Here is a 26,506-nt window from a genome sequence, read left to right on the forward strand (position 1 = left end):
TACTGCAGTGCTGGTGGGCATTCACAATGCTTGATTATATAGTACATACATTGGTGTATCTGCTTTTTATAGAAAAAGTTAATGTTAGCAGACAAACCATGTTGATTGAACATTTTCTAATTTTACATTTTCTTATTTTTTTTATCACTAGCTAACCAAACAGCGGTTGGTGGGTGCCGATGGAATCATCAACCCAAACGCCTTCTATATTTATTTATCTGCCTGGGTGAGCAATGACCCGGTGGCCTACGCCGCATCCCAGGCTAACATCCGTCCTCACCCTCCCGAGTGGCTCCATGACAGGACAGACTCAATTCCTGTCAGCAGACTCAACAGTGAGTATTTTCTAATTCATTTATCACCAGTCCAAGGGGCCAAAAACATTACAATTAGTTGATGTGACCAACTTAGTTGACGTCATCTTTTTTTTTTTTTTTTTTTTTTTTTCAGCATTTTAATATGCTGAATTTTGTTGAACTTATCCTGTTATCCTTAGCGCATATGCCTTCTTAGCACACTAATTTCATCCCAAGCAGCAGATGGCATTAATGCATTACTTACCAAGGTTACTTAGATATCTTAAACCTGTGAATAAATCTGCTGTCACTTTGTGGATTTTCCTTTAATCAGGTCTTATTTGTTAGGATATACATTTTTGTGTTAAATGATGAAGTCAACATGAAATGGCATTTACAAAACATTTTACATCCGTAACGTTACATATTTTATAGTAAAACAGGATATTCCAAATAAAATATAGCATTGAACATATTTATCTTATGTACAATGTTGGGTGTAGCTCATTACTAAGTATTTAATTACTGTAATTTAATTACTTTTTCTTTGAAAAAATGTGACCCGTGCTGTCAAAATGAGTCGGAATGCACACTGGCTAATTTCGAGCTATAGGCAAAACAAGTGAAAAATGTCAATTTTGGTAGAATTTGAGGTTTTCACAAAAATGAGTTCATTAAGCCCTTGTCTAGTGAACCCAGTGCTTCATATAGCAATTAAACATCTAAAAGTATCTTTATTTGTATGTTTTCTGAGAGGAGTATCTTTCCTGTCCATGAAAAATGCCATTTTTCTCTGCTCGCTTCTGGATGACTGGCGTTTCCCTCAGCACAAGTTTGGTATCGTTTTAAAGCGCAGCATTGCAACTTTATGAATATTCATAGCAAATACTGGATGGCATGAGTCTGAACCAACAAAATGTGATTTTCAAACTCACGCTGATGTCAACAAATTGATCTTACTCGCACTGACTGACAGATCTGAAGCACGCACAAAGACGCAGCGATCCCGATATACACAGAATTAGAGTATTTCAAAAATATCTGTCTTGGCAAGTATTTACTCAGAAATTATCTGTTATGTCTTAAGTGAACGTTTGGTTAACTCTTGGGGAAAAACATCTGATGTGTAACATTATATTAGATCCGTGTGAAACAGTAGGTCTTATGGGGCATTCACACCAGACGTGACTTGTGTGAATAAATCGTGCTATTCGCGCGTAGTTGGACGCTTGAACATTTTGAGTTTACTCGCTTCATTCGCGCGTGAAATTCACTTCACAACAGACGCGAATTCACGTCATGGAGGGGCTTCTGCCAGGTGGCTCCAGTCTCGTTGCGAAATGGCTGATATGGATTTTGTTGAGACGGTAGCTGCGCTTTATGTGCTATGGAAGGCTGAAAAACGGCGTAGACTCGTTCAGCGCCGTGTCTGGGTCCATCAATATATATATATATTGTCCGACCTCCTCACTCACTTTCTTCTAAGCAAGATCCTTTTTATTCCTGTTTCTATGAAGTATGAAGTATACAGCGACGATGATTTTGTCCTCCATAGTTGTTTCGGATTTCTGCCTCCGCTCGCTACGTCGTAATCACGTCACTACTAGAGGAAGCTCCTGATTGGTTAACGCGGCGCGAATATTCGCCAAAGTTCAGATTTTTCAACTCGCGCGAATCACGCGTTACGCGTGTCAAACGCCCGAAACGCTCAATTCGCACCGCCTCATTTGCGCGAATCACGCCGCTGGATGCCTATCGCGTCTTTGCATTGACTTAACATGTAAATCACTCGCGCTTAACGCTTCATTCGCGTCTGGTGTGAACGCACCATTATAGGCTGTCTATTTCATTAATGTTAATCAAACAATTGTGAAATTATGGAAAAAAAGTTGAATATATACTTCTTCCTATAGATAAGGGTTTTGACTTGGCAAATTTTGTGGTATTACCAAGGTTTGGTTGCTAGGTGATTTTGTTTTTCTCAGAATTGACTTTGCTGACTCTATTGATTTCAAACAGGTGTAGCTTAGTCATTTTTTGTCTGATTCCAACAAATCATACATCATTTTGAAGGTTTTTAATAGAGAGTATAATATATAAAATAATAATAACTCATTTTTGGTGTGCCTCCAGGAACAGGGTTGGGAAACACTGGTCTAATGTATGTAAAAATGTGTTTTTAATGTAACCTCTATTTAATTACTTTGGTCAGTTCAAGAATAATTTATGCAATTTTATATTATTTATTTGAAAAGATCAGTTTCATGTCTAGTATTGTTCAACTGGTCGAGGTTTATATACGATTTAGAAAGTAATTGGTAATAAGTAATGCAATACTTTTTAGAGAGAGTATTAATTAGTACAGTAATCTATTTACACTGTTGAAGATGTAATTAGTAGCTAGTAATTAATTACCAAATTACAATTAAAATCATTTTTATTTTAATTTTATTCTTTAAACAAGCAATGATGAGTTGTTTCTGATTAATTATTTTATTTTAATTTGATTCATTTATAAATAAATACTTTTTAAATAAAAAAAGTAATGAAAAAAAAACTCATCAGTGCATGTTTTAAAGAAATAAATAGATTTGAAACCTGCATTGTATTGTTCATAGTAAGACTAGGAGTATACGATTTAATGTATTCTGTTACAAAGGAAGTTTGTTATTTGGTTGGTAATGGTCAATTGAGGTTTTCCAAAACAAATGACTTGTGTATCGTTTATGAAGTTCAGACAGCGAAAGTGGGTTTATTCAATTTGTAGTCATATTTTTAAAGTTAACAGCGGCTGCGTGAGCTTGTGTACATTGTGTGTGTGCAGTACACAGTGGGCGCTCGGGGGAAATGTGACTGGATAACAAGCTGAAACGGCCTCTCCGAGTCAGAGCCCCCACAGCAGGCTGGCAGACGTCCAACTCCCGTCCTGATGGAAATTTATAGTGGAGATTATAACGGGGCAAAAGCATGTTTAGCAAGTGGTCCTGCCTGACCCTTCAGGCACAGGAACACACACTCAGATATTCCCTCCCTTCCACCCACACGCCCTTCACAGACGCTCTCACACACACCTCCGGAGCGCTAGTCATTCTGGGTCACATTCTTCTGATTTTATTTGTGGTTTTAAGACTGCCGCTTATCCAAGTCCAGTAGCCGGAGTGATGACTCATTCCAGGCCTGCTGCTGAAAGCCCTGCAGTGCACACAAGCTTTGATGACAGGTGATAACTGTCAGCATGAATTTGGCAATACTCAAACGTCTGATGGTCGTTCGTGTGTGTGTGTTCTTTCCGGCGAGGAGCGGTGGGATATTTCAGTGCAGATTTTTGACAACATAATTACAGCTGATCATCGTCAGGATTGACACTCGGCTGCATGTTGAGATTTGATAGCTGGTAATTTAGCCCTCTTTTCCTCCTGGGGCGGTGAAGAAATCAACATGTTTAATAGGTGCCGTCTGTCACTTTGAGAACGCTAGACATCCTTTATGCTAACTACGACTCCACCAGATCATGCGGCTTGTTGTAAAAGTAAAATTTACTACTAATTATCTCATTTGTTTGGACCTCTTTGTCTTTACGCCTGCAGTTCCTGCTGCTGAGCCCATCGAATATGCACAGTTTCCCTTCTACCTCAACGGGCTTCGTGAGACGCCACAGTTCGTGGAGGCCATCGAGAGTGTCCGTGCCATCTGCAGCAACTACAGCCGTCAGGGCCTGCCCAGCTACCCCAACGGCTACCCCTTCCTCTTCTGGGAGCAGTACGTAGGCCTGCGTCACTGGCTCCTGCTGTCCATCAGCGTCGTGCTGGCCTGCACCTTTCTAGTGTGTGCTGTCTTCCTGCTCAACCCCTGGACTGCGGGAATCATAGTAAGTTTCTTCTTAAGATGTGTCAGGGTTTTGTGTACACGTACATCCATCACAGACTTGGCTCTATCTGTGTATGTACATTCAAGGCCCGTAAAAACCAAGTCTGAATTTTTGGCATGAAACAGAACATTTCTATGAACTCCTTCATACTCTGAAATATCCACTGCAATTATCTGTTGTTTTTTTTTAGTTGGAAGTCTAGGTCGGTTTTTTTAAATTGTTCGCATGCCAAAAAAATTAATTCATGTATCTAAACATTTTTTAGAGACGTCAGACTCTGTATAAGTAGTTTTTGCACATATCTATTAAAAATATTTGCAAATATTGTTTACTTTCGTGGCATTTAGTCACACTGGACTTGGTGTGAACAGGTCTTATATAGATATAAATATATAGATAACTAAATAAAACATTTCATGCTGCATATGTGTTTTTTTTTTTATATATATATATATATTAATATATATATTATATATTTTTTATCTTTTGAACTCAGTTTTATTTCATCGTGTAACTCTCTCGAAATACAACCTTTTAAAATATTATAATCTTGTTTTGGAGTAAAAATATTTTAAAAATAATATTTTTTCGGTTATTCAACAGTACATGCATCATAGGGTTAAATTTAATGCTAATTTTTCAAATTCTTCATATTCATAAATTATCATCCATTAATATCTATTTACTCAGAGTTTTTTTTTTCTTTTCAAAAATGAAAGGTAATTGGGACTATTTTTTGCAATTGTGCATTTTATATTACACAATGGCAGCTTTATAGTTAATATTTATTGAAATTGTGACCTTTAGATTTCAAAATTGCAACTATTTTCTCAATACCACCTTTAAAACACTATTGCACATATTTCTCCTAGTTGTCTCAAAATTGAGTATATTTTTGCAATTTAGTTTATATCTCATAAAAAGTACTTTCTCACAATTACCTTCGACCGATATATCGCTAAGGCCAATATATTGGCCGATATTTGGCATTTTTTAAAATATCGGCTTCTGCCGATAATTTTTTCTGTTTGACCGATGTGTTGGAAGCGGGACTTTTATTTTGACGGCCCAGAGAACGGCACACCTGCACCCATTCATCGTCTTCATTAGTCTCTTTAACAGTCTGTCTAATATGTTACTAGATAGAACTGTTAAACAAAGAAAGTAAACTGTATATGAAAAAGTATTAGGGCTCATTCACGCAGAACGTGTCTTTGACTCTAAAAAGCGAGATGCAGTGCTCAAGAATGGTTTTTTTAAAAAGCGCAGCGCAGAACGCGAAGGTCTCGAGACACGCTTTTGAGACGTGATGCAATACATAGAAAAACAATGGAAAAGTAGCGCATTGGAATAGAAAAACGCGTTCTGTGTGAACGGCCCTTATAGCGGTTGCTTTTATATTATTAGTAACAGAAAGGCAAACACTATAATACTTTCTCATTTACCGTCAGCATTCAGCAAATACTCATTTATACCATTGAAACAAATCTTTGAATATCTAATAAACACTTAGCTTCACAAACCTTGCAGTTTTACTCAAATTAAATGCGGACAGGAGAGATACCTTTTTTAATTAAAAGTGCAATATGTACGATTTTTGCAGTAAAATATCCAAAAACCACTAGGCCAGTGTTATATATTTTGTTCACTTGAGTATTTACAATATCCCAAATGTTTCCAACTATTTGTAAATCGTAAGAAAATTGCAATTTTAACCAAGGCTTCCTGACATGTGAGGAGTCGCCTGTCAATTCCGTCATACCCGCGTTACCTTCGGTTTCCGGTTTTATTTTGTAGAAACCATGGAAACACCAAAGACGCTTTAAAATATTACACATTTTAATAGAAAAGGGAACAACTGTTTTGATATATTTATAGACAGAAAACTAATTGTTGTTATATAGCTCAACAGGTTTAGTCTTGTTTAAATCTAATTTTCTTGATTTTTTGCTAGTACCATGCTTTACTATGCCTCAGAGAACAACACTATTTTGTTAAGTAGCTAACATAGCATAATCAGATGCAGCTTTATTTTTAGTAACAGTAATACAGAATTTTCTCCATCATACAATACGTTTTAAAATTAATTGCATGCCATTTATCAACACAAGCCATCCAGCATTTAATGTGATATTCTAAAATCGATCTAGCTTACTGCAGTGTGCAACAAGTGTCTCACAGCAGCCACCGAGCGAACGCTCAGAGTAACGTTATAACATCATTTTCAACACTCTCAAATATACCTAATATGATAAACAGAGCTGTGTTACCTCATACTCATGACCGGAAAAGCGGAAGCAGCGCCGGCGTCTGTGGCATAATAAAAGTTCTGCCGCTCGTGAGGCGTGTGTTGTGCAGTCGCTCCAGCGGCCTCGTTCAGCTCCCACAACACTCGTTTCTGCTCTGCTTCATACTACAGTAACGTTAATAATCACATCCATGAACATGATTTCTTAGGGATTTCTTCCCTATTCTTTTGCACCTTCCGTCGAGGTGAAGACCACGTCTCAAGATTCCGCCCTCAAACCTGGCGTCATCAAGCTACGCCTTTGTTTTGAATAGGCCTCTAGCGACCTCTAGCGGACAGAAATCTTACATACTGCACCTTTAATTTTCAAATGATTTATTTCTAATTTATTAAATATTAATTCAAATAAATATAAAGTGTATATACAAGCTTTCACAATGTCCTCTTCATTATTCTGTGAAGGACTGTGATGTACAAGAGGTTTGGAATTAATTAAATGTCCACAATTTAGAGCAAGACAGGGGAGGGCAGGCAGGAATAGCTGAAGAGAAGCTGTGTTTTCACAGCCCTGCTCTTTGTGTTTATCTTATACTGTCAGAGCCAGTTTGTTTAGTCTACATGAGGCTTTTTGAGACATTTCTCTAAAATAAATGGGGAAATGAGAGGTTACCACAGCAACTATAGCACTCCACATATAAAATAGACTTGCTGTTCCTGCTGAAATGTGCACGTATGTAACATTTATATCATTCGTGAGGCCTAACTTTCTTTCCCACACTCTGTCAGCCACTTTTTGATGGTTTCTTTTTTATTAGGGGCAGTGTTTAAGCCATCTGACTGATCCAACTCTGTCTAACAGGATAGCGGCTTCATCCTTTTGCTTTACTGGACACTTGAAAGGGAAAGTTATAGCCCTGCTTCAGCTTTTACCATTGCGCTTTTGTCCCAGACCACCAGCGGCCCCCTTAAACTCCATACGTCCCCACTTCCGCAATGCTCGACCCCCCCCCCCTTTCATTTGCCAACCTTCCCAGCCCCCAAACTCCCCTCCGTTGGCCCTCTTTCTGTCCTCTTCATCCCTCTTCAAAGGCAGCTGGGCCCCCCAGTAACCCAAGACTCATCAGCTGATTATGGCATTTACTTCACCAGTTCATAGCCCGAGTTCAGCTCCATATGAAAGCGTCGCAAAAGAGCCCGTCTGAAGAGCAGATATTTTCCCACATTCCACAGTGCTTTATCTAAGCTGACCCATCTAACCCGAGCCGTACTTTACTTTAATCTATGTAAAGTATGGCTCCTTGTGTTTTAGGAAAGAACTAGGATGATGGATTTATGTTTGCCGGTCCTCTCCAACAGGTGTTGGTGCTGTCTTTGATGACGGTAGAGCTGTTCGGCATGATGGGATTGATCGGCATCAAGCTCAGCGCTGTGCCCGTCGTCATCCTCATCGCTTCTGTTGGTATCGGTGTGGAGTTCACCGTCCACGTGGCACTGGTGAGTTTATGTGCTAGTCATAATTGCGACTATTTCTCACAATTGCATCTTTTTATCTCACAATTGCAACTCTATATAGCTAGTGCACTCATAATTTATTAGTCTGGGTGATTCATATTCATCATATTTGTCATGTTTCTCAGGCGTTCCTCACAGCCATCGGGGATAGGAACAAACGAGCCGTTCTAGCGCTTGAGCACATGTTTGCCCCAGTGTTGGATGGAGCGTTTTCCACCCTGTTAGGAGTCTTGATGTTGGCAGGGTCAGAGTTTGACTTCATAGTCAGGTAAAGACTGCAGACTTGTATTTTGAATCCTTTTCTGCTGCATAGATTGTAGTACATTTGATGTACTTTAAGATGGGATAGCTGTGTTAATCAAAGTAAAGGGTTAGTTCACCCAAAAATGAAAAAATTGTCATCAGTTACTCATCCTCATGTCTTTCCAAACCCTGAAAAATCCTTTCACTCATTTTCAAAACACAAATGAAGATATTTTAAATTAAATCTGAGATTTCTGTCGCTCAATTGACCGTCCACAAAGTTCATAGAAAGATCTTAAAGCTAATCCATATGAATTGAGTGGTTTAGTCCAAATTTTCTGAAGAGATACGATTGCTTTATATCATAAACAGATTGAATTTAGGCTTTTATTCACATATAAACATTAATCAGCAAACATAAACAGAATCTCACTTGCTTGACGCATGAGAACCAACCTCATTGGTTCTTGTAGAAGCTCAAATGTGCTGCTTAACACCCAAGAATCAGCCTCATTGGTTCTCACACATCAAGCCAGCATGACTGAGCGTTCATTTACCATATCTGATATGCGTTAATGAATGTTTATGAATAAAAGCCTATATTAAATGTTTTCATTAAAAAAAAAATGATAGTCTCTTCAGAAAATTTGGACTTATCCCCTCAATTCATATGGATTAGTTTTACGATCTCTTTATGAACTTTTTGAAGCGTCAAAGTGGTAGTTGCATAGACTGTCAATGGAGCGAAACAAATCATTCAGATTTCATTAAAATATCTTCATTTGTGTTCCAAAGATAAATGAAAGTCTCAAAGATTTGGAACAAAATGAGGGTGAGTAAATAATGTCATAATTTTCATTTTTGGGTGAACTAACCCTTTAATAATCCCTTTAGTATTTTTTTCTCTCTCTTGAGGTAATGCTGGTCAAATATACTGTCATTTTAATTTTTCTTATATTTTTAGTACACAATAGCTGTTCTTGTGCAATATTTGTCTTAAATAATGTGTCCTAACCAGGCAAGATGTGACCATATTACCTTGTATTGCCATGGCATCTGGGATGCTTCCTAAGATGGCATCCTTGTTTAAAGGGATAGTTCAGTTTAATTCAGTTCACTTCATGTTTACTTACATAGCGCTTTTCACAATACATATTGTTTCAAAGTAGCTTTACAGAAATTCTTGTTTCAATGTTACAATTTAGGAAGTATTCTGTTATCAGCCAGAGATGAGTGTATTAAAGTAATGTCCATATGGCAGTAATATACAGCTTCAATATAGTACGTTATTTGGTTAGTATATGTTTTGATAAATGTTTAAATGTGAATCAAAGCCTAAATTTAATCTGTTCATCATATATATGATAGTGTCTCTTCAGAAGACTTGAATTAAGCCCCTCGATTCATATGGATTTCTTTTACGATTTCCTTATAAACATTATGAAGCATCAAAGCTTTGGTGGAAAACATTTTCAGTGGAGTGATAGAAGTCTCTCAGGTTTTAATAAAAACATCTTCACTTGTATTTTGAAGATGAACGCATGACACAAGTGTGGGTAATTGTCATTTTCAGGTGAACAAACACTAATATTCATGAGGAGTATATGTTTAACATTCATGAGGAGAATGATTTTGGGCCAGTGAATTTACTGTGAGGGCGTAGCTATCAGGCTCAAAATATTTAAGTATAAACATGGAAACCAAGCGAATGACAAAATGTGCTGCTCTTTGCTCATCATAGCTGGTTTGACAGAAACTGATTAACATAGAAAAGATCGCTTTTATCACTTGTCTCTTTTGTCACATCACGCCTGGTTAGTACACAGTGTAAATGTTTTCCTAACTCTCTTCTCAGTCTTAACCAACCTCCCTACAAGTTCTACATGAGCATGTATCTTTCCTGTCTGTCTTCACAGAGCTTGAGGCTCTCCTGTGTTTTCTGTAATCTTTTTTTTCTACGGCCCAGCAAAGACATTTACAAGCTAAGCGCAGAGAGGGCCCGGGGGTTATTTTGCAGCAAGTCGAGGGGTGGAAATGAGGAGTGACACACACTGCTACTTAGAGGATCTAAATCAGTAACTTTGCAGTTGCTTTATGTTTTATGTCCTTTCCATCCTCAGATGAGTCCAAACGCATACAGTAATTTACTGTGTCTTGGAGTGGTATCGAGACTTTCATTGTGCTGAAATTCAAATCACACTTATATCAAACTGAGTCATGGGTGTTTTAGTGGTAAGTTTCTCGGCTGTTTCTTCGGGAGGGAAAGAACAAATGTCTGCAGTAGCTCATTCTTATTAGAGGACTGGAAAACCACCACAGCCCTCCACCCTCAAATCACTCTGGATCTAAAGTAGCATGCCAGAAAAATAATACACACACAAGTTCAGAGTAATCACACACTCTCTCCGCAGACCACATTGGGCCCCAGTCCCTCTCATGGGCTCCCATTGAAACGCAACTACTGTTTTTTCATCAAACAAAACCCCCTGGCCTCCGAAGATATGGAAAAAAACAAAAACGCAGGCTGTATTTTTATAGCCTTGCAGGAATAAATGTTTCCCTGACTTTGCTCTGTCAGGTCCGCTAATGTTTTGAATCCAAACAGATCGGACGTGTTGCTCGGCGAGGTTTCGCTAGGGAGAAGTGGCTTTCAAGAACAGCTCTTGGTTCATGGACACTTCACGCGATGTCTCAAAGTTCAAAGTTGAAGAACATAAAACTCTTTTGTTGCTTCAGCCAGTCTGAAGGAATCGCTCTCATCCGTGGAAAAGCACACCGGTGTAAATCACTCATCAATACGAACGTTTAGTTTGGAGTCTGTGACTTACCGAGCAGTTCAACCAAGACGATGTTCATTTTTTATAGTCTGTTGAGTTGTAGCTATTGATCTGTTTGATCTCTCTGCTTGTGAGTTCTGTCTTTCGTGTGGTAGAGCAAGAGCCGGAATCAAACCCAAAAGTGCAATTCAAGGAGCCTTACTTGATGAAATACAGACATAGACTAAAGATCCAAACATTTTTTTCAAACATAAGCCTAAATAATACCAGGCTGGCTTCTCTCTCCACTCTCTCCCCAAACAAGTGGCGTCTGCTTGGTTAAACACTGTGGTAGCTGTTTCCTTGAACCAGACCGACGAAATCTCCTGAACGACATGGATAAAGTGAGTGTGCCTAGAGAGACACCCAGATCTGTGTTTCTCTAGTGAGAAGCCCACCTTGTGCGGATATTTACAGGACATTGTTTGAGTCTGAGGAGCTGCTTGTAAACCTGGGGAGGCCGAGCAAGAGCAGCATCAGTTATAAATGTGTCTGTGAGTTTAGTCTGAGGCGCAGCTGTGCTGCATACCAGCTGGTGGGCGTTTGCTAATGTACCCACTCTCTCTCCCACACATGCATTCACATATTCATTCCCGTGTAAAGTATGTTTTAAATGCATATTTCACACATCCAGTGCCTTTGACATCACTGCAAAAATTTGTTTTCCAGTAAAAATATTCTAACAAGATGAATTTACTTGAAGTTATATAAGATAGTAAGTGGTCTTCAGAGAACACATTTATGATGAGAAATTAAGTTATATAATTATATTTATTTGATTTATTTTGTTTATCTGTTTATCTCTTTATATTTTATCTTTATAATTATAAACGTGACATTTTGTCTGTTTATATACATATTTTAAAAAGTTATATTACATTAAATTTTACTAAAATATGTATTTTATAATATATATATATATATAAGGCGTCTGAAATATTAAACTAAGTGCAATGTAGTGTTTTTTTGATACATATCGATACTGAAATATCTGAAACTCTTCCAATACTCATTTTCCGCAGAACAGATACACAATACCAGCTGCGCTTTCTCGCTCTCATCTCTCCGACAGTGAGTTGACACACAAACCTGCCTCTCCTCACTCGCTCGTTTCATTTGCTCCGGATGAATATTGTTGTTGTTACAGGGCTTGAATTTCGGCATGGGATTGTGCTTATTCCGCATAATTTTACTCATTCCCGCAGTTTTTTTTTTTATCACACCCAAAGTGCTCACAAAGAAATCCGCCTCTCAGTACTAAATTGAGTTCTTATGCACTTAAACAGTCAAATACACACAAAATAATGTCAAAATGCTGGTCTTGGTGAGTATTCATGTAAACACAGTCAGTTATATTTCAAGTGAACGTAAACAGTTGAGAAAGGAAATGCATGTGTGAAAGTATATGGATCCGTGCGTCAGGTCTTAAAAGTGACAGCAGCCTGCTGCCAAATTATGAGATAAAATTAAAAATATCTAAACCACTAGCCACAGTGGCTGTTGAGCAAAAAAGCCCTGTGTATGTGTGTATATATATATATATATATATATATATATTCAGGGCTCAAGTAAATTTGTCTTGTTTTAAAGGCACAATATGTAAGATTTTTGGATTAAAATATTCAAAAACTACTAGAAAAGTGTTATATATTTTGTTGACTTGTGTACTTACATTATCCCAAATGTTTCCAAGAATGTTTAAATCCAGAGAAATAAGCAATTTTAACCAGGACACGGACCATGTCTGTGCGTCGCCTGTCAATGACATCATACCGGTGTTACCCTCGGTTTCCGGTTTTATTTTGTAGAAACCAAGGAAACACCAAAGACGCTTTAATATATGATGTGTTTTATTAGACAAGGGAACAACTGTTAGCCACCAAGCGAACACACAGTAACGTTATCATTTTCAATACGCTCAAATGTATCTAATATGATAAAACAGTGCTGCTTTACCCCACATACGCTTGACCGGAAGCAGCGACTGTGGCATAATAAAAGTTCCGCTCCTCTCGAGATGTGTGTCACGCTCGTCTCTCATTAGCAATTGCTCTAGCGGCCTCGTTTAGCTCAAACATCACTCAGCCCTGCTCTGCTTCATACTACAGTAACGTTAATAATCTTGTCCATGAATATGATTTCTGCCCGAGTCCTGTCCCGATTCTTTTCCACCGGCTGTGAGGTGAAGATGACAACTCCCATGATTTTGTGCTCAATCTCAGCGTCATCAAGCTGCGCCTTTGTTTTGAATAGGTGCCAAAGAAACTACATATTGTGCCTTTAAGAATATTTGGGGGGGAATAATACTGATTTTTTTTTTTTTTTTTTTTTTCCTCAGTGAATAAATTTAGTAACTTTATATATAAAGGAGAAAATTCAACGTTTAAAAAAAAAATAAAAAATTTCAAGAAAAAAGTATGTGTCCTCTTGTCCCAGTGTTTCTTTAAGGGACAAGATGGCAGCTGCAATTTGAGCCGCAGCAATTTACACAGATGCATTGCTGGAGTAGCGAAGGAAGGAAAGCTGGCCATAATGAAGAAGAGAGAAAGAGCGAAGGAGCGAAGAAGGACAGGAGGGAGGGATTTGTCAAGGAGATTGGGGGGTCTTACCTGATACTCTAGAGATTTAATTAGAGCAGGGGATTGTAAAAGGCAGGGAAATTTCACAGGGGCTTAGCATAGAAAGAGTGATAGAGAAAGAAAGAGAGGGAAAAGTGAATGTGCTTGAGGCCAGGCAAGAGGGGCCTGTAGTCTTTCCTCTCGTCTCTTCCTCCTAGGCTAAATTGTTTAAATTCTATACCGTTCACTTCATTTGTTTGCTTCTGCGTTCTTTTTTTAAAGAGCGAGAGAGGCCCCTGTCCCTTTGTGCTTTGCCTCTCTTCTCTCGCAAGCCTGTACTCCACATTCCTTCCCGTTTTGCTTTTCCCTATGTTTGCTTGTACTCCACTCACCCCTAGAAAAAAGAGAAAAAAACTTTTTCCTTCCCTATTTTCCATGCTTTTGAATTAACCAACTAATTATGTCCTCTGCTTCTCTGTGCTGCTTTCTAAAAGACCTCTTTGGAGACTTTCTCTGGCACAAGGTAATTTTGTTTAAAACCAAACCCGACTAAAGTCTTTTTGTGTGCGAATGTTTGTTAGAATGTGCCTTAGTGACTTTTGCTCTGTGCTTGAATCATAGCAGTAAAGTTCCTTTTTTATTCTAATGACTGCTTTTTGCTGTGTATTTACAGGTATTTCTTTGCTGTTTTGGCCATCCTAACAGTATTAGGGGTCCTGAATGGACTGGTACTGCTCCCAGTCTTGTTGTCCTACTTTGGCCCTTATCCTGAGGTAAGAGGATTTCTCCCGTTAAGTTTTCCTGCATAACGCCTTCACATACCATACATAGTGCTATGCAGAGCTATACTCCGTTTAGCTTTTTCTTAAAGATTGATCAAAATATTTAGTTGCCAATATTAGACACTTAGATTACTTTTGCTGTCATCTAATGCTCACATAAAGTTAACCATATAAAACCTATTCTACCATATTTGATACGCAGATTTCCAAGCCATCTAAATTATCAACAGTTTGCTGAAAAAACTGTTGTCTGATTGATAGTTTATAATTTTTTAGCAAGTAAAAGGCCTTTTTGTATAATTCTAAAAGCATCCCACTTCAGGTCGTGATACATGTCTTTTTGCTGTGAAATTACTGATTTTTAAACCTAAGAATAACTTTTATATTGTTAGTAATATTTCAAGATGAGCATATACGGGACTGAAGCAACTTAGGTTTGCTTAATTATCCATGCTTTTTTTAGAAAATCATCTTTTTTTTTAGAAAAATCATGTTAAAATGTATCAAATATGTATTGCAGTGCAATTTGGAATTTTGTCCCCCACAATAAAAACTACAGAGCTTTAATCATAAAACTAAGCATTTAAATATAATTTTAAGACATATAATTGGCAGATATAGAATGAAAACTGACATTTACATGCATTTTATTGAAAACTGGAGCTATACTGCTATAAATATCTCATTGATTTACATTACAAGCTATCAGGATTTCATACTTTTTGGCCATATAAATATCAGCAACTGCACAAAATCACATATTTTAGCTCAGTTTGAGCCTCTGAATAAAATGTTTGGGGTGTAAATAAAATGGGGTGTTTTTTACTCCTTGAGTATGAGCTCCATTTTCTTTTATATTATACTATAAAAGCCTGATTTATCAAATATGATACAAAAAACAAGTATTCAAATTTTTTTTTGCATTTTTTAATATTTTATGTAAAGATTCAAAAAACTGTTACATTTAAAAAAAAAAAAAATTGATTTTTCTGACTATTTCATATGTCAGCCTTTACAGTGTTTAATTTTAAAAACACATTGTAATGTTATGATGCATAAATTAACTATTAAAAATGCTTGATTTTAGTTTAATTTTTAATTTATTTAAACAAAATAGCATAGAATTTTAATAACTGCCATTTATCTGGTTTTATCAGTCATAATGTCAGCATTTTTAAGCATGGCTAAACTGTCCAAATATTTTTTAGAGCCACTGTAAATATTCAAGACTATGTGATGATGTTAAATCTTTCAAATATCACTGGACATCTACAAATTTTAGACAGAGCAACTGCTCAGATTTTTATTTTCATGTCCAATACACTTTCAGGTATCTCCAGTGGATGGACGAAGCCGGCTGCCCACCCCATCTCCAGAGCCTCCCCCACAGGTGGTCCGCTTCACCACACGGCCCAGTCACACGCCCCCTGGAGCATGTTCAGCAGACTCCTCAGACTCAGAATACGGTTCCAACACTACTGTGTCTGGCATTAGCCAAGAACTTCAGCAATATGACCTCCAGCCCAACAGGGGGCGATCAGCCAGACTAGAGGAGGTGCAGATTGCCACAGGGGGACGACAAGGCAGTCGTCAAGTTGAACTGCCAGTGTTTCCTTCTCACTCAGTGAGTAGAGCGTTTATATTTCTATATGTTTTACATAAAAACAATGAACTAACAGTGTTACAATGTTTTCCACAGGATGACTCTAGACAGCAGCAACCACAGCGGCATTACAGGTCTACCCATCTGCCCAGTTCTCAGGATGCTGGACCTCAGTCGTCAAAGCGATACTGTAGCAGGGACCCTAAGAGGGACCTTGGGAGTGGACACCCGCCCCCCCCTCACAGGCCGCGCATGGATGCTTTTGAAACCGCTACTGAGCCAGGTGGCCGTTCGGGCCCCAACCACCGGGAACGTTCAGGGGCCCATCGCCCCCGTTCCCACAACCCCTACTCTCACCCTTCCCATCCGTCCACAGGCCCTCCCTACTGTCAGCCCATCACAACGGTGACGGCCTCAGCCTCGGTGACGGTCGCCGTTCATTCGGGGATACCCGGCCAGAGCCCTGCCTACCCGTCCTACCCCTCCAATGACAGCTATCACACTTCAGAAGATGTCTACACTGACCCTCACTTCTCCGACCCTCACGTGCCCTTTGACGAGAGCAACGACAGCTCAAAAGCGGAGGGCATGGAGCTGCAGGATCTAGAATATGACGCTCCCAATGTCTGCCACACAAGACCCTCCAGCTGAGGTTAGTCTGAGAGAATTCTTATAAATTCCAGTAAAATGGTCCAAATCAAATCAGCAGTTGTATGCACTCTGTGAATAAATAGGGCTGTCATATTAATTAAAAATAAATGTAATTAAAATTTAATCTGCATTTAGCAGATTAGAGCTGATGTTAAGCATTAGAGAGATATTAAGCAGCACAGCTGTGTTCAACATTGATGATAATGATAAGAAATGCTTTTTGAGCACCAAATCATCATATTAGAATGATTTCTGAAGGATCATGTGCCACTAAAGGCTGGAGTAATGATGCTGAAAATTCAGCTTTGGCATCACAGGAATAAATTACATTTTAAATATATTCAAACAGTTATTTTTAATTGTAATAATATTTCACAATATTACTGTTTTACTGTATTTTTGTTCAAATAAATGATCATTAGAGACTGAGCATTAGAGACTTCTTTCAGAAAGCATTAAAAATATTTACTGTTTTTGTTAATGAAATTACTTATATAATCAAAATGTGCTTTTAATTGCATTACTTATTTAGCACGTAATTGTTTATAATAGAATTAGCTAATTAAATTGACAGTCCTAATAAAAACGATTACTAATAATAACACTTTTCTATCTGATTCAGTTATGTAGACTTAAGGTCCTTGCACACCGAGTCCGAAATTTTCATATGCATTTTTTCATATTCATCATCCTAAAAATTTGTCATGCACAGAAACCTTGCACACTGAGTCTGATGCTTATTAATTAATCCATTGCGAAAAAATTCGCAAAACAATACAAAATGGAGTCTTCAAGCAGTGAGGAAGTTTTTTTTTGTTTTTTTTTTTTTCCCTCTCTCTTCTTAAAAAGAGAAAAAGAAAAAAAATATTGGGTCTATCCAATCCTGAGATTGCCTAGAGAGGAAGGAGAATTCCACCTCCTTATCAAGGAGCTGCGGGATTATCCCGAAATAATCACAGTAGGTGTAGGAAATACTAGTGTTAGCTTTTATATTCCGTCTCTTTATATTCCGCACTTTATTTGTCATATTGTACAGTGGCTCAAAATTTTCAAAACACCTCTCAAAATGCTTGCTATGGATGCGAAAAATGCAAAAAATTTAACCCGATCCAATTTTTTATGACAGACGAAAGTTTTGGAGGCAGTGTGTAAACATGATTGACATTCGTATTTAGGTTTATATGTATTCAGTGTGCAAGGACCTTTAACCAGGTATCTTATCTGTTATTATGAATTAATTATAATCTATTTTTATCTGCTATTAACCCTGTTTTTTCCTCACTTTCTCTTCACAGTGGTTGAATGTTGAAGCTCAAACAGCCAAAGATGGGACATCTGTCTGCCAGCGTGGCAGAAACATGGTGCTGCATGGCAGGGACACTTTGACCAGCGGCGCCATTTCGGTGCTTGACTCTGTTACTGTATAACCCTGGTGTATTATTGTTAGATATTTCTAAGTATTTATGTGTACACAAATGTAAATAATGAATGAGAGTAGCTATAATTTGACCGGGGTCGTCAGACTTGTGTGTTCCAAGTGCCCACCCATCATTTGGGTATCTGTGCCATAAGGAAACTTCATTCTTGACAAACATTTCAGCATACAGTCGTTGCTGCTTATGATATTGTTGTAATGTTTGTATAATGCTATGCAATTATTTTCTCTAATTTTATAGAACTGTGTGTGTGAGAGTTTGAAAATGTATAGTTTTTGTTGTTGTATGTGTGCATGTATGAATATTTTGGTCCACGTCAGGCCCCCTAGACCCCTGTTTCCACCTGGTATTATTTTGGTTGATCGGATCACAAGTGGATGAAGTTAAATACAGGTGTAAACGGGGTATAAAACGTTTTGAGCTTGTCCACTTTCGACCACTTTCAGAGGTAGTCGAAAACACATTCAACTGGATTGCTTTCGTAGTGGAAACGCTTATGTGGCTGAATGTGTTCGAACAGCCACTAAAGACCACCTACTCTCTGCCTACTGAATGTGTAAACATTATGGAAAGCGCATTAGCCAGGCAGGATTTAAACTTTGTCGACTGAAGCCATAAGTTTGGTTTGAAGAAAATGTACCAAGCACAATGTTCTCTCACCATTCCTGATTTCTAACACAAACTCACCGGTTTCGGTGTTGTCTTGCAGCTGTCAGAGCAGAAACGAAAGCTGCTGCTCTCATTATGTTTTTCTGTTGTTTCTGGGCGCGTTCATATGTAAATTGCGCAAGTTTATTTTGTCCATTACATCAAAAGATCTGAAAAAAACCCTTACATTTACCCACCCCTCAAAGAAATCAGGACAGAAGTGTTTGAAAGTGGCCAAAAGAGACGGATTGAAATACCAGGTGTAAACGGGAATGTGTCTTCCTCGTCCACTTGTGATCCGATCGACCAAAACACACCTTAATGCCAGGTGGAAACAGGGACTCAGATGCATATTAACTAACAAGAACAAACACTAAGTGACCTAACATAATATGTTGAATGATTTTGTGGCAGTTCCATTGCACTTACGGTACACTTCTGTTCAGAACACCAGTACAAAACTGCACAGATACTTTCACTTTCAGAGGACACATTCAGGGAAATATTTGTTCAGACATATGCTAGAACATGTAGAACTTCACATTAATATCCAGCTGTTTGCCGACAAGCATCAGATGTTTAAGCGTGCGTGCGGATGTTTGCGTTTTGTGTATATTGAAGCGTTAGAGTTTATTCTTTTTAATGTTAATTTGCTTATCACAAACCTGTGGTAGTTGGAAAAAAACAAACAAATACTGTTTAACAATGAAACACGCTATGCGTGAGAATTTAGCTGAGCAGAAATGAAGAAGGAAATGAGTGATTGTTGGGTGACTGTGCCTCTGTTTTTCTGTCCTCCGTACTGGAACTCTCTCTGGTCTCTTGTATCTTCATATTCCAGTTATTTACTGTAAAACGGTCATTTGTGGCCACCCTAAATTTGCTCATGACTCCAACTTTGCATTACTAAAGTAATGTAATGTGACGGTTCTTTCGGGTTTCCATTGTAGCGTTTTGTTTGTTTGTTTGTTTGTTTGTTTTTATGGTACGGCATTATTTCTGTTTGATCGTGGTTTAAGCTAAAACATTACTGTTAAAACAATATCCGCTCTGATTCTGGTGACGTAACTTTTTTTTGTCTTATTTTTTGTTTTAATAAGCTAAGCTAACGAGCAATCTCAAGGTGTGCGTCGCATAACGGCCGATCATGACGATGGTTTTTGTCAATTCGTTGACCTCCTCAATGACAAACCACAACTACTGGCCCTAATTTAGCATGAGCAGTTCTCTGCGCTGACCTCACCTCATAAAAATCCACAACATAACGCTGTGACACTAATTGGACGTTCCCCCTCGACTGCCAAATGGTGCATGCGAGTGCTTTAAGGGTCAAGGGTCGTGGAGCCACCACTCCTCCATGGCTCTGAAGCTGGCATGCGTGTCTTAAAGAGTATGTTTGTGTGTTTGCTGCAACCCCCTCATCCAGATTGACTTCCTGTCAAACATATGTTTGTTCTTGACAAAGACTTTGAGAGCTGTTCTGTGTTGTTTGTTTGTTGTGTTTGTGTTCTCCTACATGTCACATTGGCAGAAATGGGAGAAAATCATGGCTGGCAACTATTGTAATGTTTATATATATATATAAATATATATATTCTATTTTTTTTTTTTTTTTTTTACATTTGTTTTGCAATATTTATATTTTTGTATAATAAGATGTTTTGTTCAATAATGGTCATAATGCCAGTTCTTAACAATGCAGGGATTTCTACGTCTGTCGGAAAACACTATTATTACAGTTTCTTTGTTACATTAATGGATTTTGATCTGTATAAAGTGCTTACTAATGTTAAATAGGAAAAAAAGAGTATATAACATTTACCTTACAGATTCATCATAGCTCTTAGAGGAATTTAAAAGGAAAAAATGTTTTTGTTTTTTTTTACAGACTGCCATTTTTTTTTCTTGTTTTTGCGTGGATGTATGTCGTTTTCAGTTACAAAGATAAATGTATGCCATATAATTTATTTATATGAAAATTTATTTTTGTAGTGTACATAGTAGTTGTCAAGTTATTTGACAGAAGTATATTTTTAAAGAGTTTATATGTAATGCTACCATTTTTGTGAGAACATAACTGAGAAGACATTAAGATGCACACTTTCATTGCTAACTTGTTCTCTGACAACTAAAGTTCCCCTGTTACAGTGTTATATAGACGAGAGTGAGTCCAATCTGAAGACTGTTTTTGGGTTTTGTGAAAAGCTAGCCATGAAAGTAGAACAAATGTACTAGCTCTCTAAATAATGTTCAAACACTGATAGAATTCTAACAAATAAAAATATTATAACTTATTTGTCTCTTTGCTATACATTTAATAAATGATTCTTCAAAATGTAGCTACACCCGTGACTATTTCTTTAGCATAACCTTGTGACCTTCACGAGTCAACTGACGCATGGAGCATTAGCATTTTCATCACCTAACACCCAGTCATTATGAATTTCCTCACATATGGGCCTTAAACTAACAAACCTGATTGATTTAACCAAGCCATCCGAGCCATTGCTGGTTATGCTGTGAGTCTAAGAAAAGAAAATACAATTCCCTGACCTAGCCTGTGTAAATATCAAACATACAATCAAAAGGCCTAATCAATTTGCCTGAACTTTACATTAAAGTCAAGAAAGTCCAACAACATTATCTCGCACACAGGATTTCGACTTGCTGACATCTGGCTACAAATTCAGTCTCCCCCTGTTCAGGCAGTCATACTCTACTCTGCGCTCGGCTCACTTGTATGATTCTGATTGACAGTTTTATAGACTGCAAGGAAATTGGTTGTAGTTACAATACAGCTGGTGTGCTCTAAGTAATGAAAAGGGGCATATGGCCTTAAAAACAGAGTGATGGAAACTGATTCAGGCTGCCCCCATCTAACTCTGCTGCATGGGTGGCAGCCATTTATTATTCATACTCTATAGTTGCCAAGCTTGTTTCAATCTACTGTAACCTTTGATACACTGCAGCGACTTGCTCTCTTGAATACACTGTGGTCGGTGTAATTGCTTTTAGAGCTAACAAGAGCACAACATAAGATCTAATCAGGACTGACATTCTAGTCATGTGATGTAATCTAGGCTCAGAAATCGAACTTTGGCGCTGGACTTAGTTGTTAATTAACATTATTGTGAAATGAGTTTTCATTTCAAATAAATCCTTGAATTATTCCAAAAAGAAAAATGAACAAAAAACCTTTTATTGCCATAAACTGCAAAAATGGCTCATTATGAAATCTATGACCTTGTGACATGATCTGATTTTTGCAAAGAGGTTGTTATTGAAGGATGGGATATTGTAATATGGGGCTATTACAATGAGGAGAAGTAATTTATTTATTTTTTATTCTTATTTGTTATGTCACTCTTATGGTAAAACACCCTAAGACATTTACTATCTAAATTTAAATTTAAAATATCGGGCAGAAACTGTATTTCCATGGCTGAAAACTGAAAAATGCTGCCTTTGGAGGACGCATTTCAAGGTAGGAAGGCATCAAGGTATGTCCGAATCCAAAGTTAGCTTAATTTCCTGTCTCATGAGATGTCTTCATCTGATCGATTTTTAAAGGCAGCATAGATATATCCTTCGCTGCCCTTGATATCCCACAATCCTGTGCTTTCCATTCTGTGACAGTAGAACTAAAAAAAATAAATAAAGATGGCGTCTGAAATTTGCAGTTGATGGTCTGTTTGTGTGCAATTGTACGTTTTTGACTATTGTTTTCCACTTTTGATGTAATTTTTAGCGCGAAATGACTATTGTAGTAATTAAATATTTGCTTAGTTATCACCAAAGCTCGCGCTATTTTGCTGTAGATCATTGAACCGTTATGCTGCCGTCCGAAATCAGTGTTGTGAGGTGTCTTCGTGCGCAAACACTGCCTGCAAAGTCATTGCCTGATTAGGGCAGCGAGGCAACAAGTCAGCTGCCTAAGTTTTTGGATGCAGCCCGTATTTCGTCATATATTCATTTTTCCATAAATCATTACTATTGATAGTTTTCACGTGACGTCACGCCCTGAGGGGAACGCCCCCCTTGGCGGGCAAAACAATGCTTTCCTCCTTTGACCGCCAGTCATTTTTACCAGGGGCACGTTCAAGCTCAAACCGGTGCGCAACGTTTTGCTACGGTTTCCGGGTTGAACAACATGTTTCCTGGAAACGGGTTTGAAATACGTTTTCTCTTGTTTGGTGGGTATTTCAAAAATGTCAGCCCAATCAGCATCAACATGTATATAAACCACGCGGTATTAAAGAAACAGCTTGTAAATGTAATTAACATCAAAATAAATTCACAAGAGCAAGTGTATTGTTTGCACATGTTTATTTACATTAATGGCAAAATAACTTAAATAATAAGAGCACAAGTATAGATCTGAAACTTCTTTAAGTCTGTCTAAATATCATTTAGCAATTGCAACGTCTTCTGGTCCATATCCTTTCCTTAGGAAGGTGTGCTAGACACTGATTAATGTAACATAAAAATACTATACTTATATATTTATACCGACTTCATCAGGGTCCGAATTCTTCAAAAAGAACACAAAAAATGGCCTTCTCAGCTGCCATAGTTGCAACTCTTGCGTCATCAGAACAGGGTGTTCAACGCACCACCGTTTCCGTTTAAAAACCGTTTTGCCGGGGCTGAACGCAGCCCAGGTTTGTAGTACGATCTAATGTAGTAAAACAGTGTTATTAAAAGACCAAATTCAATATACACCTTATTGATTATACATACTTTGTACAGGCAAACAAATGAACACAGAATATTAATGCAACACGAGGTTTCTCGTTAAACGTTTTTTCCATTGAAAACCATTATAAAGAAAACGTGTTGCGTTCATATTCTGGGCTAATCTGCTTGCCTGTATATAGTATGCATCATCAAAAAGGGTTAAAATGAATTTGATCTTTTAAAGGGATAGTTCACTCAAAAATGAAAATTTGATGTTTATTTGCTTACCCCCAGGGCATCCGAGATGTAGGTGACTTTGTTTCTTCAGTAGAACACAAATGATGATTTCTAACTCCAACCGTTGTGGTCTGTCAGTCGTATAATGCTTGTCAATGGGAACTCCATCTATAAGAGTCAAAAAAACATGCACAGACAAATCCAAATTAAACCCTGCGGCTCGTGACAACACATTGATGTCCTAAGACACGAAACAATCAGTTTGTGCGAGAAACCGAACAGTATTTACATAATTTTTTACCTCTAAAACACCACTATGTCCAACTGCCTGGAGCACGCGCACGGCATCCGGTGCCTGAGGTTTGTACGCACTCTGGCTATAAATGAACTACACCATGGTCCCACGACTTCACCATCACTAAGCTTCTGACAACTCTTTCAGTTTTTATATAAAAACATTTTCCCACAAAGTTTGAGTGAGGTAATACTGATGTTTTTTATGTTGTAGAATACAACATGAAAGTGTCTTGAGCTTGTATTCACCACAGACCTTATTTCAGCCATTTAACCAAAATCCCATTCAAAAAACCCATTGACTTTGGGACGATGGAACCGGAAGTGTTAAAATGCTAACTGTAATAAAAAAAAATTTAAAAATAAGTTTTTCGAAATTATTAAAAATTGATAGTATAAATGCACTATTTGCAGTCAGCCATGATTTATTCTACAAGCGAAAGTGTTCAGCTGGTATAACTAAATAAAAGTGAAATAAAACAGCCTTTATTAGGCTACTGATGCGACTGGAATCATTTCATGTACATCATTTTAAATAACTGTATCTTTCAAAAGTACTCTTCATTTCTTAATATGTAAAACTTTTTGAATGAGTAAAAATGTTACAATCAGCAAGCTTTGTCAAGCTGACTTCCATAGTAGTTCTCCACCCCGGCAGAGTGTCCGTGTTTGTGTGTGAGAAGCATTTAGCGGGTCTATCAGCATCAGAGCTGTCCCTCTCTCCAGCCTCTCAGAGCTGGAAAGCTGGGAATCATTAATGGAGGAATTCAGAGGCCCTGAAATCACACATCTCATCACCCCTCCCACCCCCCCAAAAAAAGGCTTAAAAAAAAAAATCAGACAGTAGAAGAAGAAAACGAAAAGGTGTTTATTTTCCAGTGTTGGAAGCTGTTGAACAAGTGATCAGCAATGGCAGGCTGACATTTCAGTGTTAACACCCAGAGGAGCGTTACGTTTCAGTGACTGCTGCCATCAGCCCGGAGCAAAGTCAAGTCTAACACAGCTTGGAGGCTTAAGTGCAGTTATCCAGTGCCAGAGAGTGATGGAATAACATATATCATCAAAAATCAGCTAGACTCAAAGAAAAACTAGCAGGGGTGAAGGACAGAACAGCCATTGTAATAATGATGTATGCTGGTGGCGATTAAAGCAAGTAAATGAATTCATTTTGTTTCAGCAAACATATGTGGTAACTACACATATGGACCATGTGGTAGTAAAATCAGTGATATAGACATTTACTGAAGCATTTCAGCATCTCAAGACTAGTGTTTGGAAACAGGTTAAAGTCAGCGTGAAACTGAGGCCCTGTTTACACTAGTGCGTTTTCGTTTTAAAACGTATAACTTTTGCTATGGTTATGCCTGTCGTCTACACTACTTCAGCGTAACGGAGACTTTCGAAAATGCTGCAGACCCTATTTTAGTTTGAAAACTCCAGGGTTGCGTTTCAGTGTAAACGGACCAATACGGATACTTTTGAAAACGAAGGCATGGCTGCCCACATTATACTACCGGAACATGACAATAACAGACCAGGGCTGCATTTCCCAAAAGCATTGTAAGCCTAAGTTGATTGTAGAGACCGTTGGTGGCAATTGTTCTACGATCAACTTAGCCACAACAACTGTGTAAATAACAACACAGAGACAGAACTGCATGCTTTGCTTACTTTGTGGTCCTTTTCAGCAGCCATTGTGCAGGTAAAATCTGCGTTTTATAATACTGCATGTCCAAGAGGCAACTGTTGCCTCAAAAAGGCACTAGTGTAAACATGGCCTGAAGTTGAGATAGTCTTTTCATCTTATTGTGACATAAATAGCTTCTCGAACAAGAAAACATGTAGGGCAGGACTTGATTTTGTCCATCGGGAATTAGATTATTGGCTTTTGCTGTGATCTGCTGTGATTTAACAAAAAAAAAATCAATTTTGATTTCATGGTGACTTTAAACGGTCCCATTTAAAAATAAAAAAAATACTGAATGATTTTGAATGCTCAGTTAACAAATCTAATGTGGACAGAAGGCCATTCTAAAAAAAGTGTTGCCTGAATTACTATTTGGCGTGAAATATACACTACAAACAGTGAAGCAAATGACTCTTGATGATGATCCCTTTCTCCTAGCATACAGCGCTAATAGTGAACTCTGATTTCAAAAGACTTAAAGGGTTAGTTCACCCAAAAATGAAAATTTTGTCATTTATTACTCACCCTCATGTCGTCCCACATCTGTAAGACCTTCGTTGATCTTTGGAACACAAATTAAGATATTTTTGATCAAATCTGATGGTTCAGTGAGGCCTCCATAGACAGCAATAACACTCCCTTTTTCAATGCCCAGAAAGCTACTAAAAACATATTTAAAACAGTTCATGTTACTACAGTGTTTCAATCTTAATATTATAAAGCGACGAGAATACTTTTTGTGCACCAAAAATAACAAAATAGCAACTTTATTCCACAATATCCAGTGATGGGCAATTTCAAAACACAGCTTCAGGAAGCTTCGAATCTTTACGAATCATTTGTTTCGAATCAGTGGTTCAGAGCGCCAAAATCACATGATTTCAGTAAACGAGGTCTCGTTACGTCATAAGTGTTTTGAAACTTCAATAGTTCACGTGACTTTGGCAGTT

General features: G+C 37.9%; 1 protein-coding gene across 3 annotated transcripts in view; it reads left to right on the forward strand.

Annotated features, from left to right (window-relative positions):
- Positions 1–20,955, forward strand: part of ptch1 (patched 1) — a 65,624-nt gene extending 44,669 nt beyond the window's left edge. The window contains exons 17-24 of one of the 3 annotated variants that reach the window (XM_051903844.1): positions 152–335; positions 3,884–4,164; positions 7,769–7,906; positions 8,050–8,192; positions 14,215–14,314; positions 15,654–15,947; positions 16,023–16,578; positions 17,873–20,955. In XM_051903844.1, coding sequence (XP_051759804.1) covers positions 152–335; positions 3,884–4,164; positions 7,769–7,906; positions 8,050–8,192; positions 14,215–14,314; positions 15,654–15,947; positions 16,023–16,577 — 1,695 coding nt within the window. In that variant the 3' untranslated portion in view covers position 16,578; positions 17,873–20,955. Of the gene's footprint in view, positions 1–151; positions 336–3,883; positions 4,165–7,768; positions 7,907–8,049; positions 8,193–14,035; positions 14,065–14,214; positions 14,315–15,653; positions 16,579–17,872 lie in introns of those variants that run through there. The other 2 variants (XR_007931371.1, XM_051903843.1) reach the window with 2 other exon arrangements.
- The last annotated feature ends 5,551 nt before the right edge of the window (positions 20,956–26,506 follow it).

This window comes from Ctenopharyngodon idella, chromosome 8 (assembly GCF_019924925.1).
Source record: "Ctenopharyngodon idella isolate HZGC_01 chromosome 8, HZGC01, whole genome shotgun sequence".
Taxonomy (NCBI): Eukaryota; Metazoa; Chordata; class Actinopteri; order Cypriniformes; family Xenocyprididae; genus Ctenopharyngodon; species Ctenopharyngodon idella.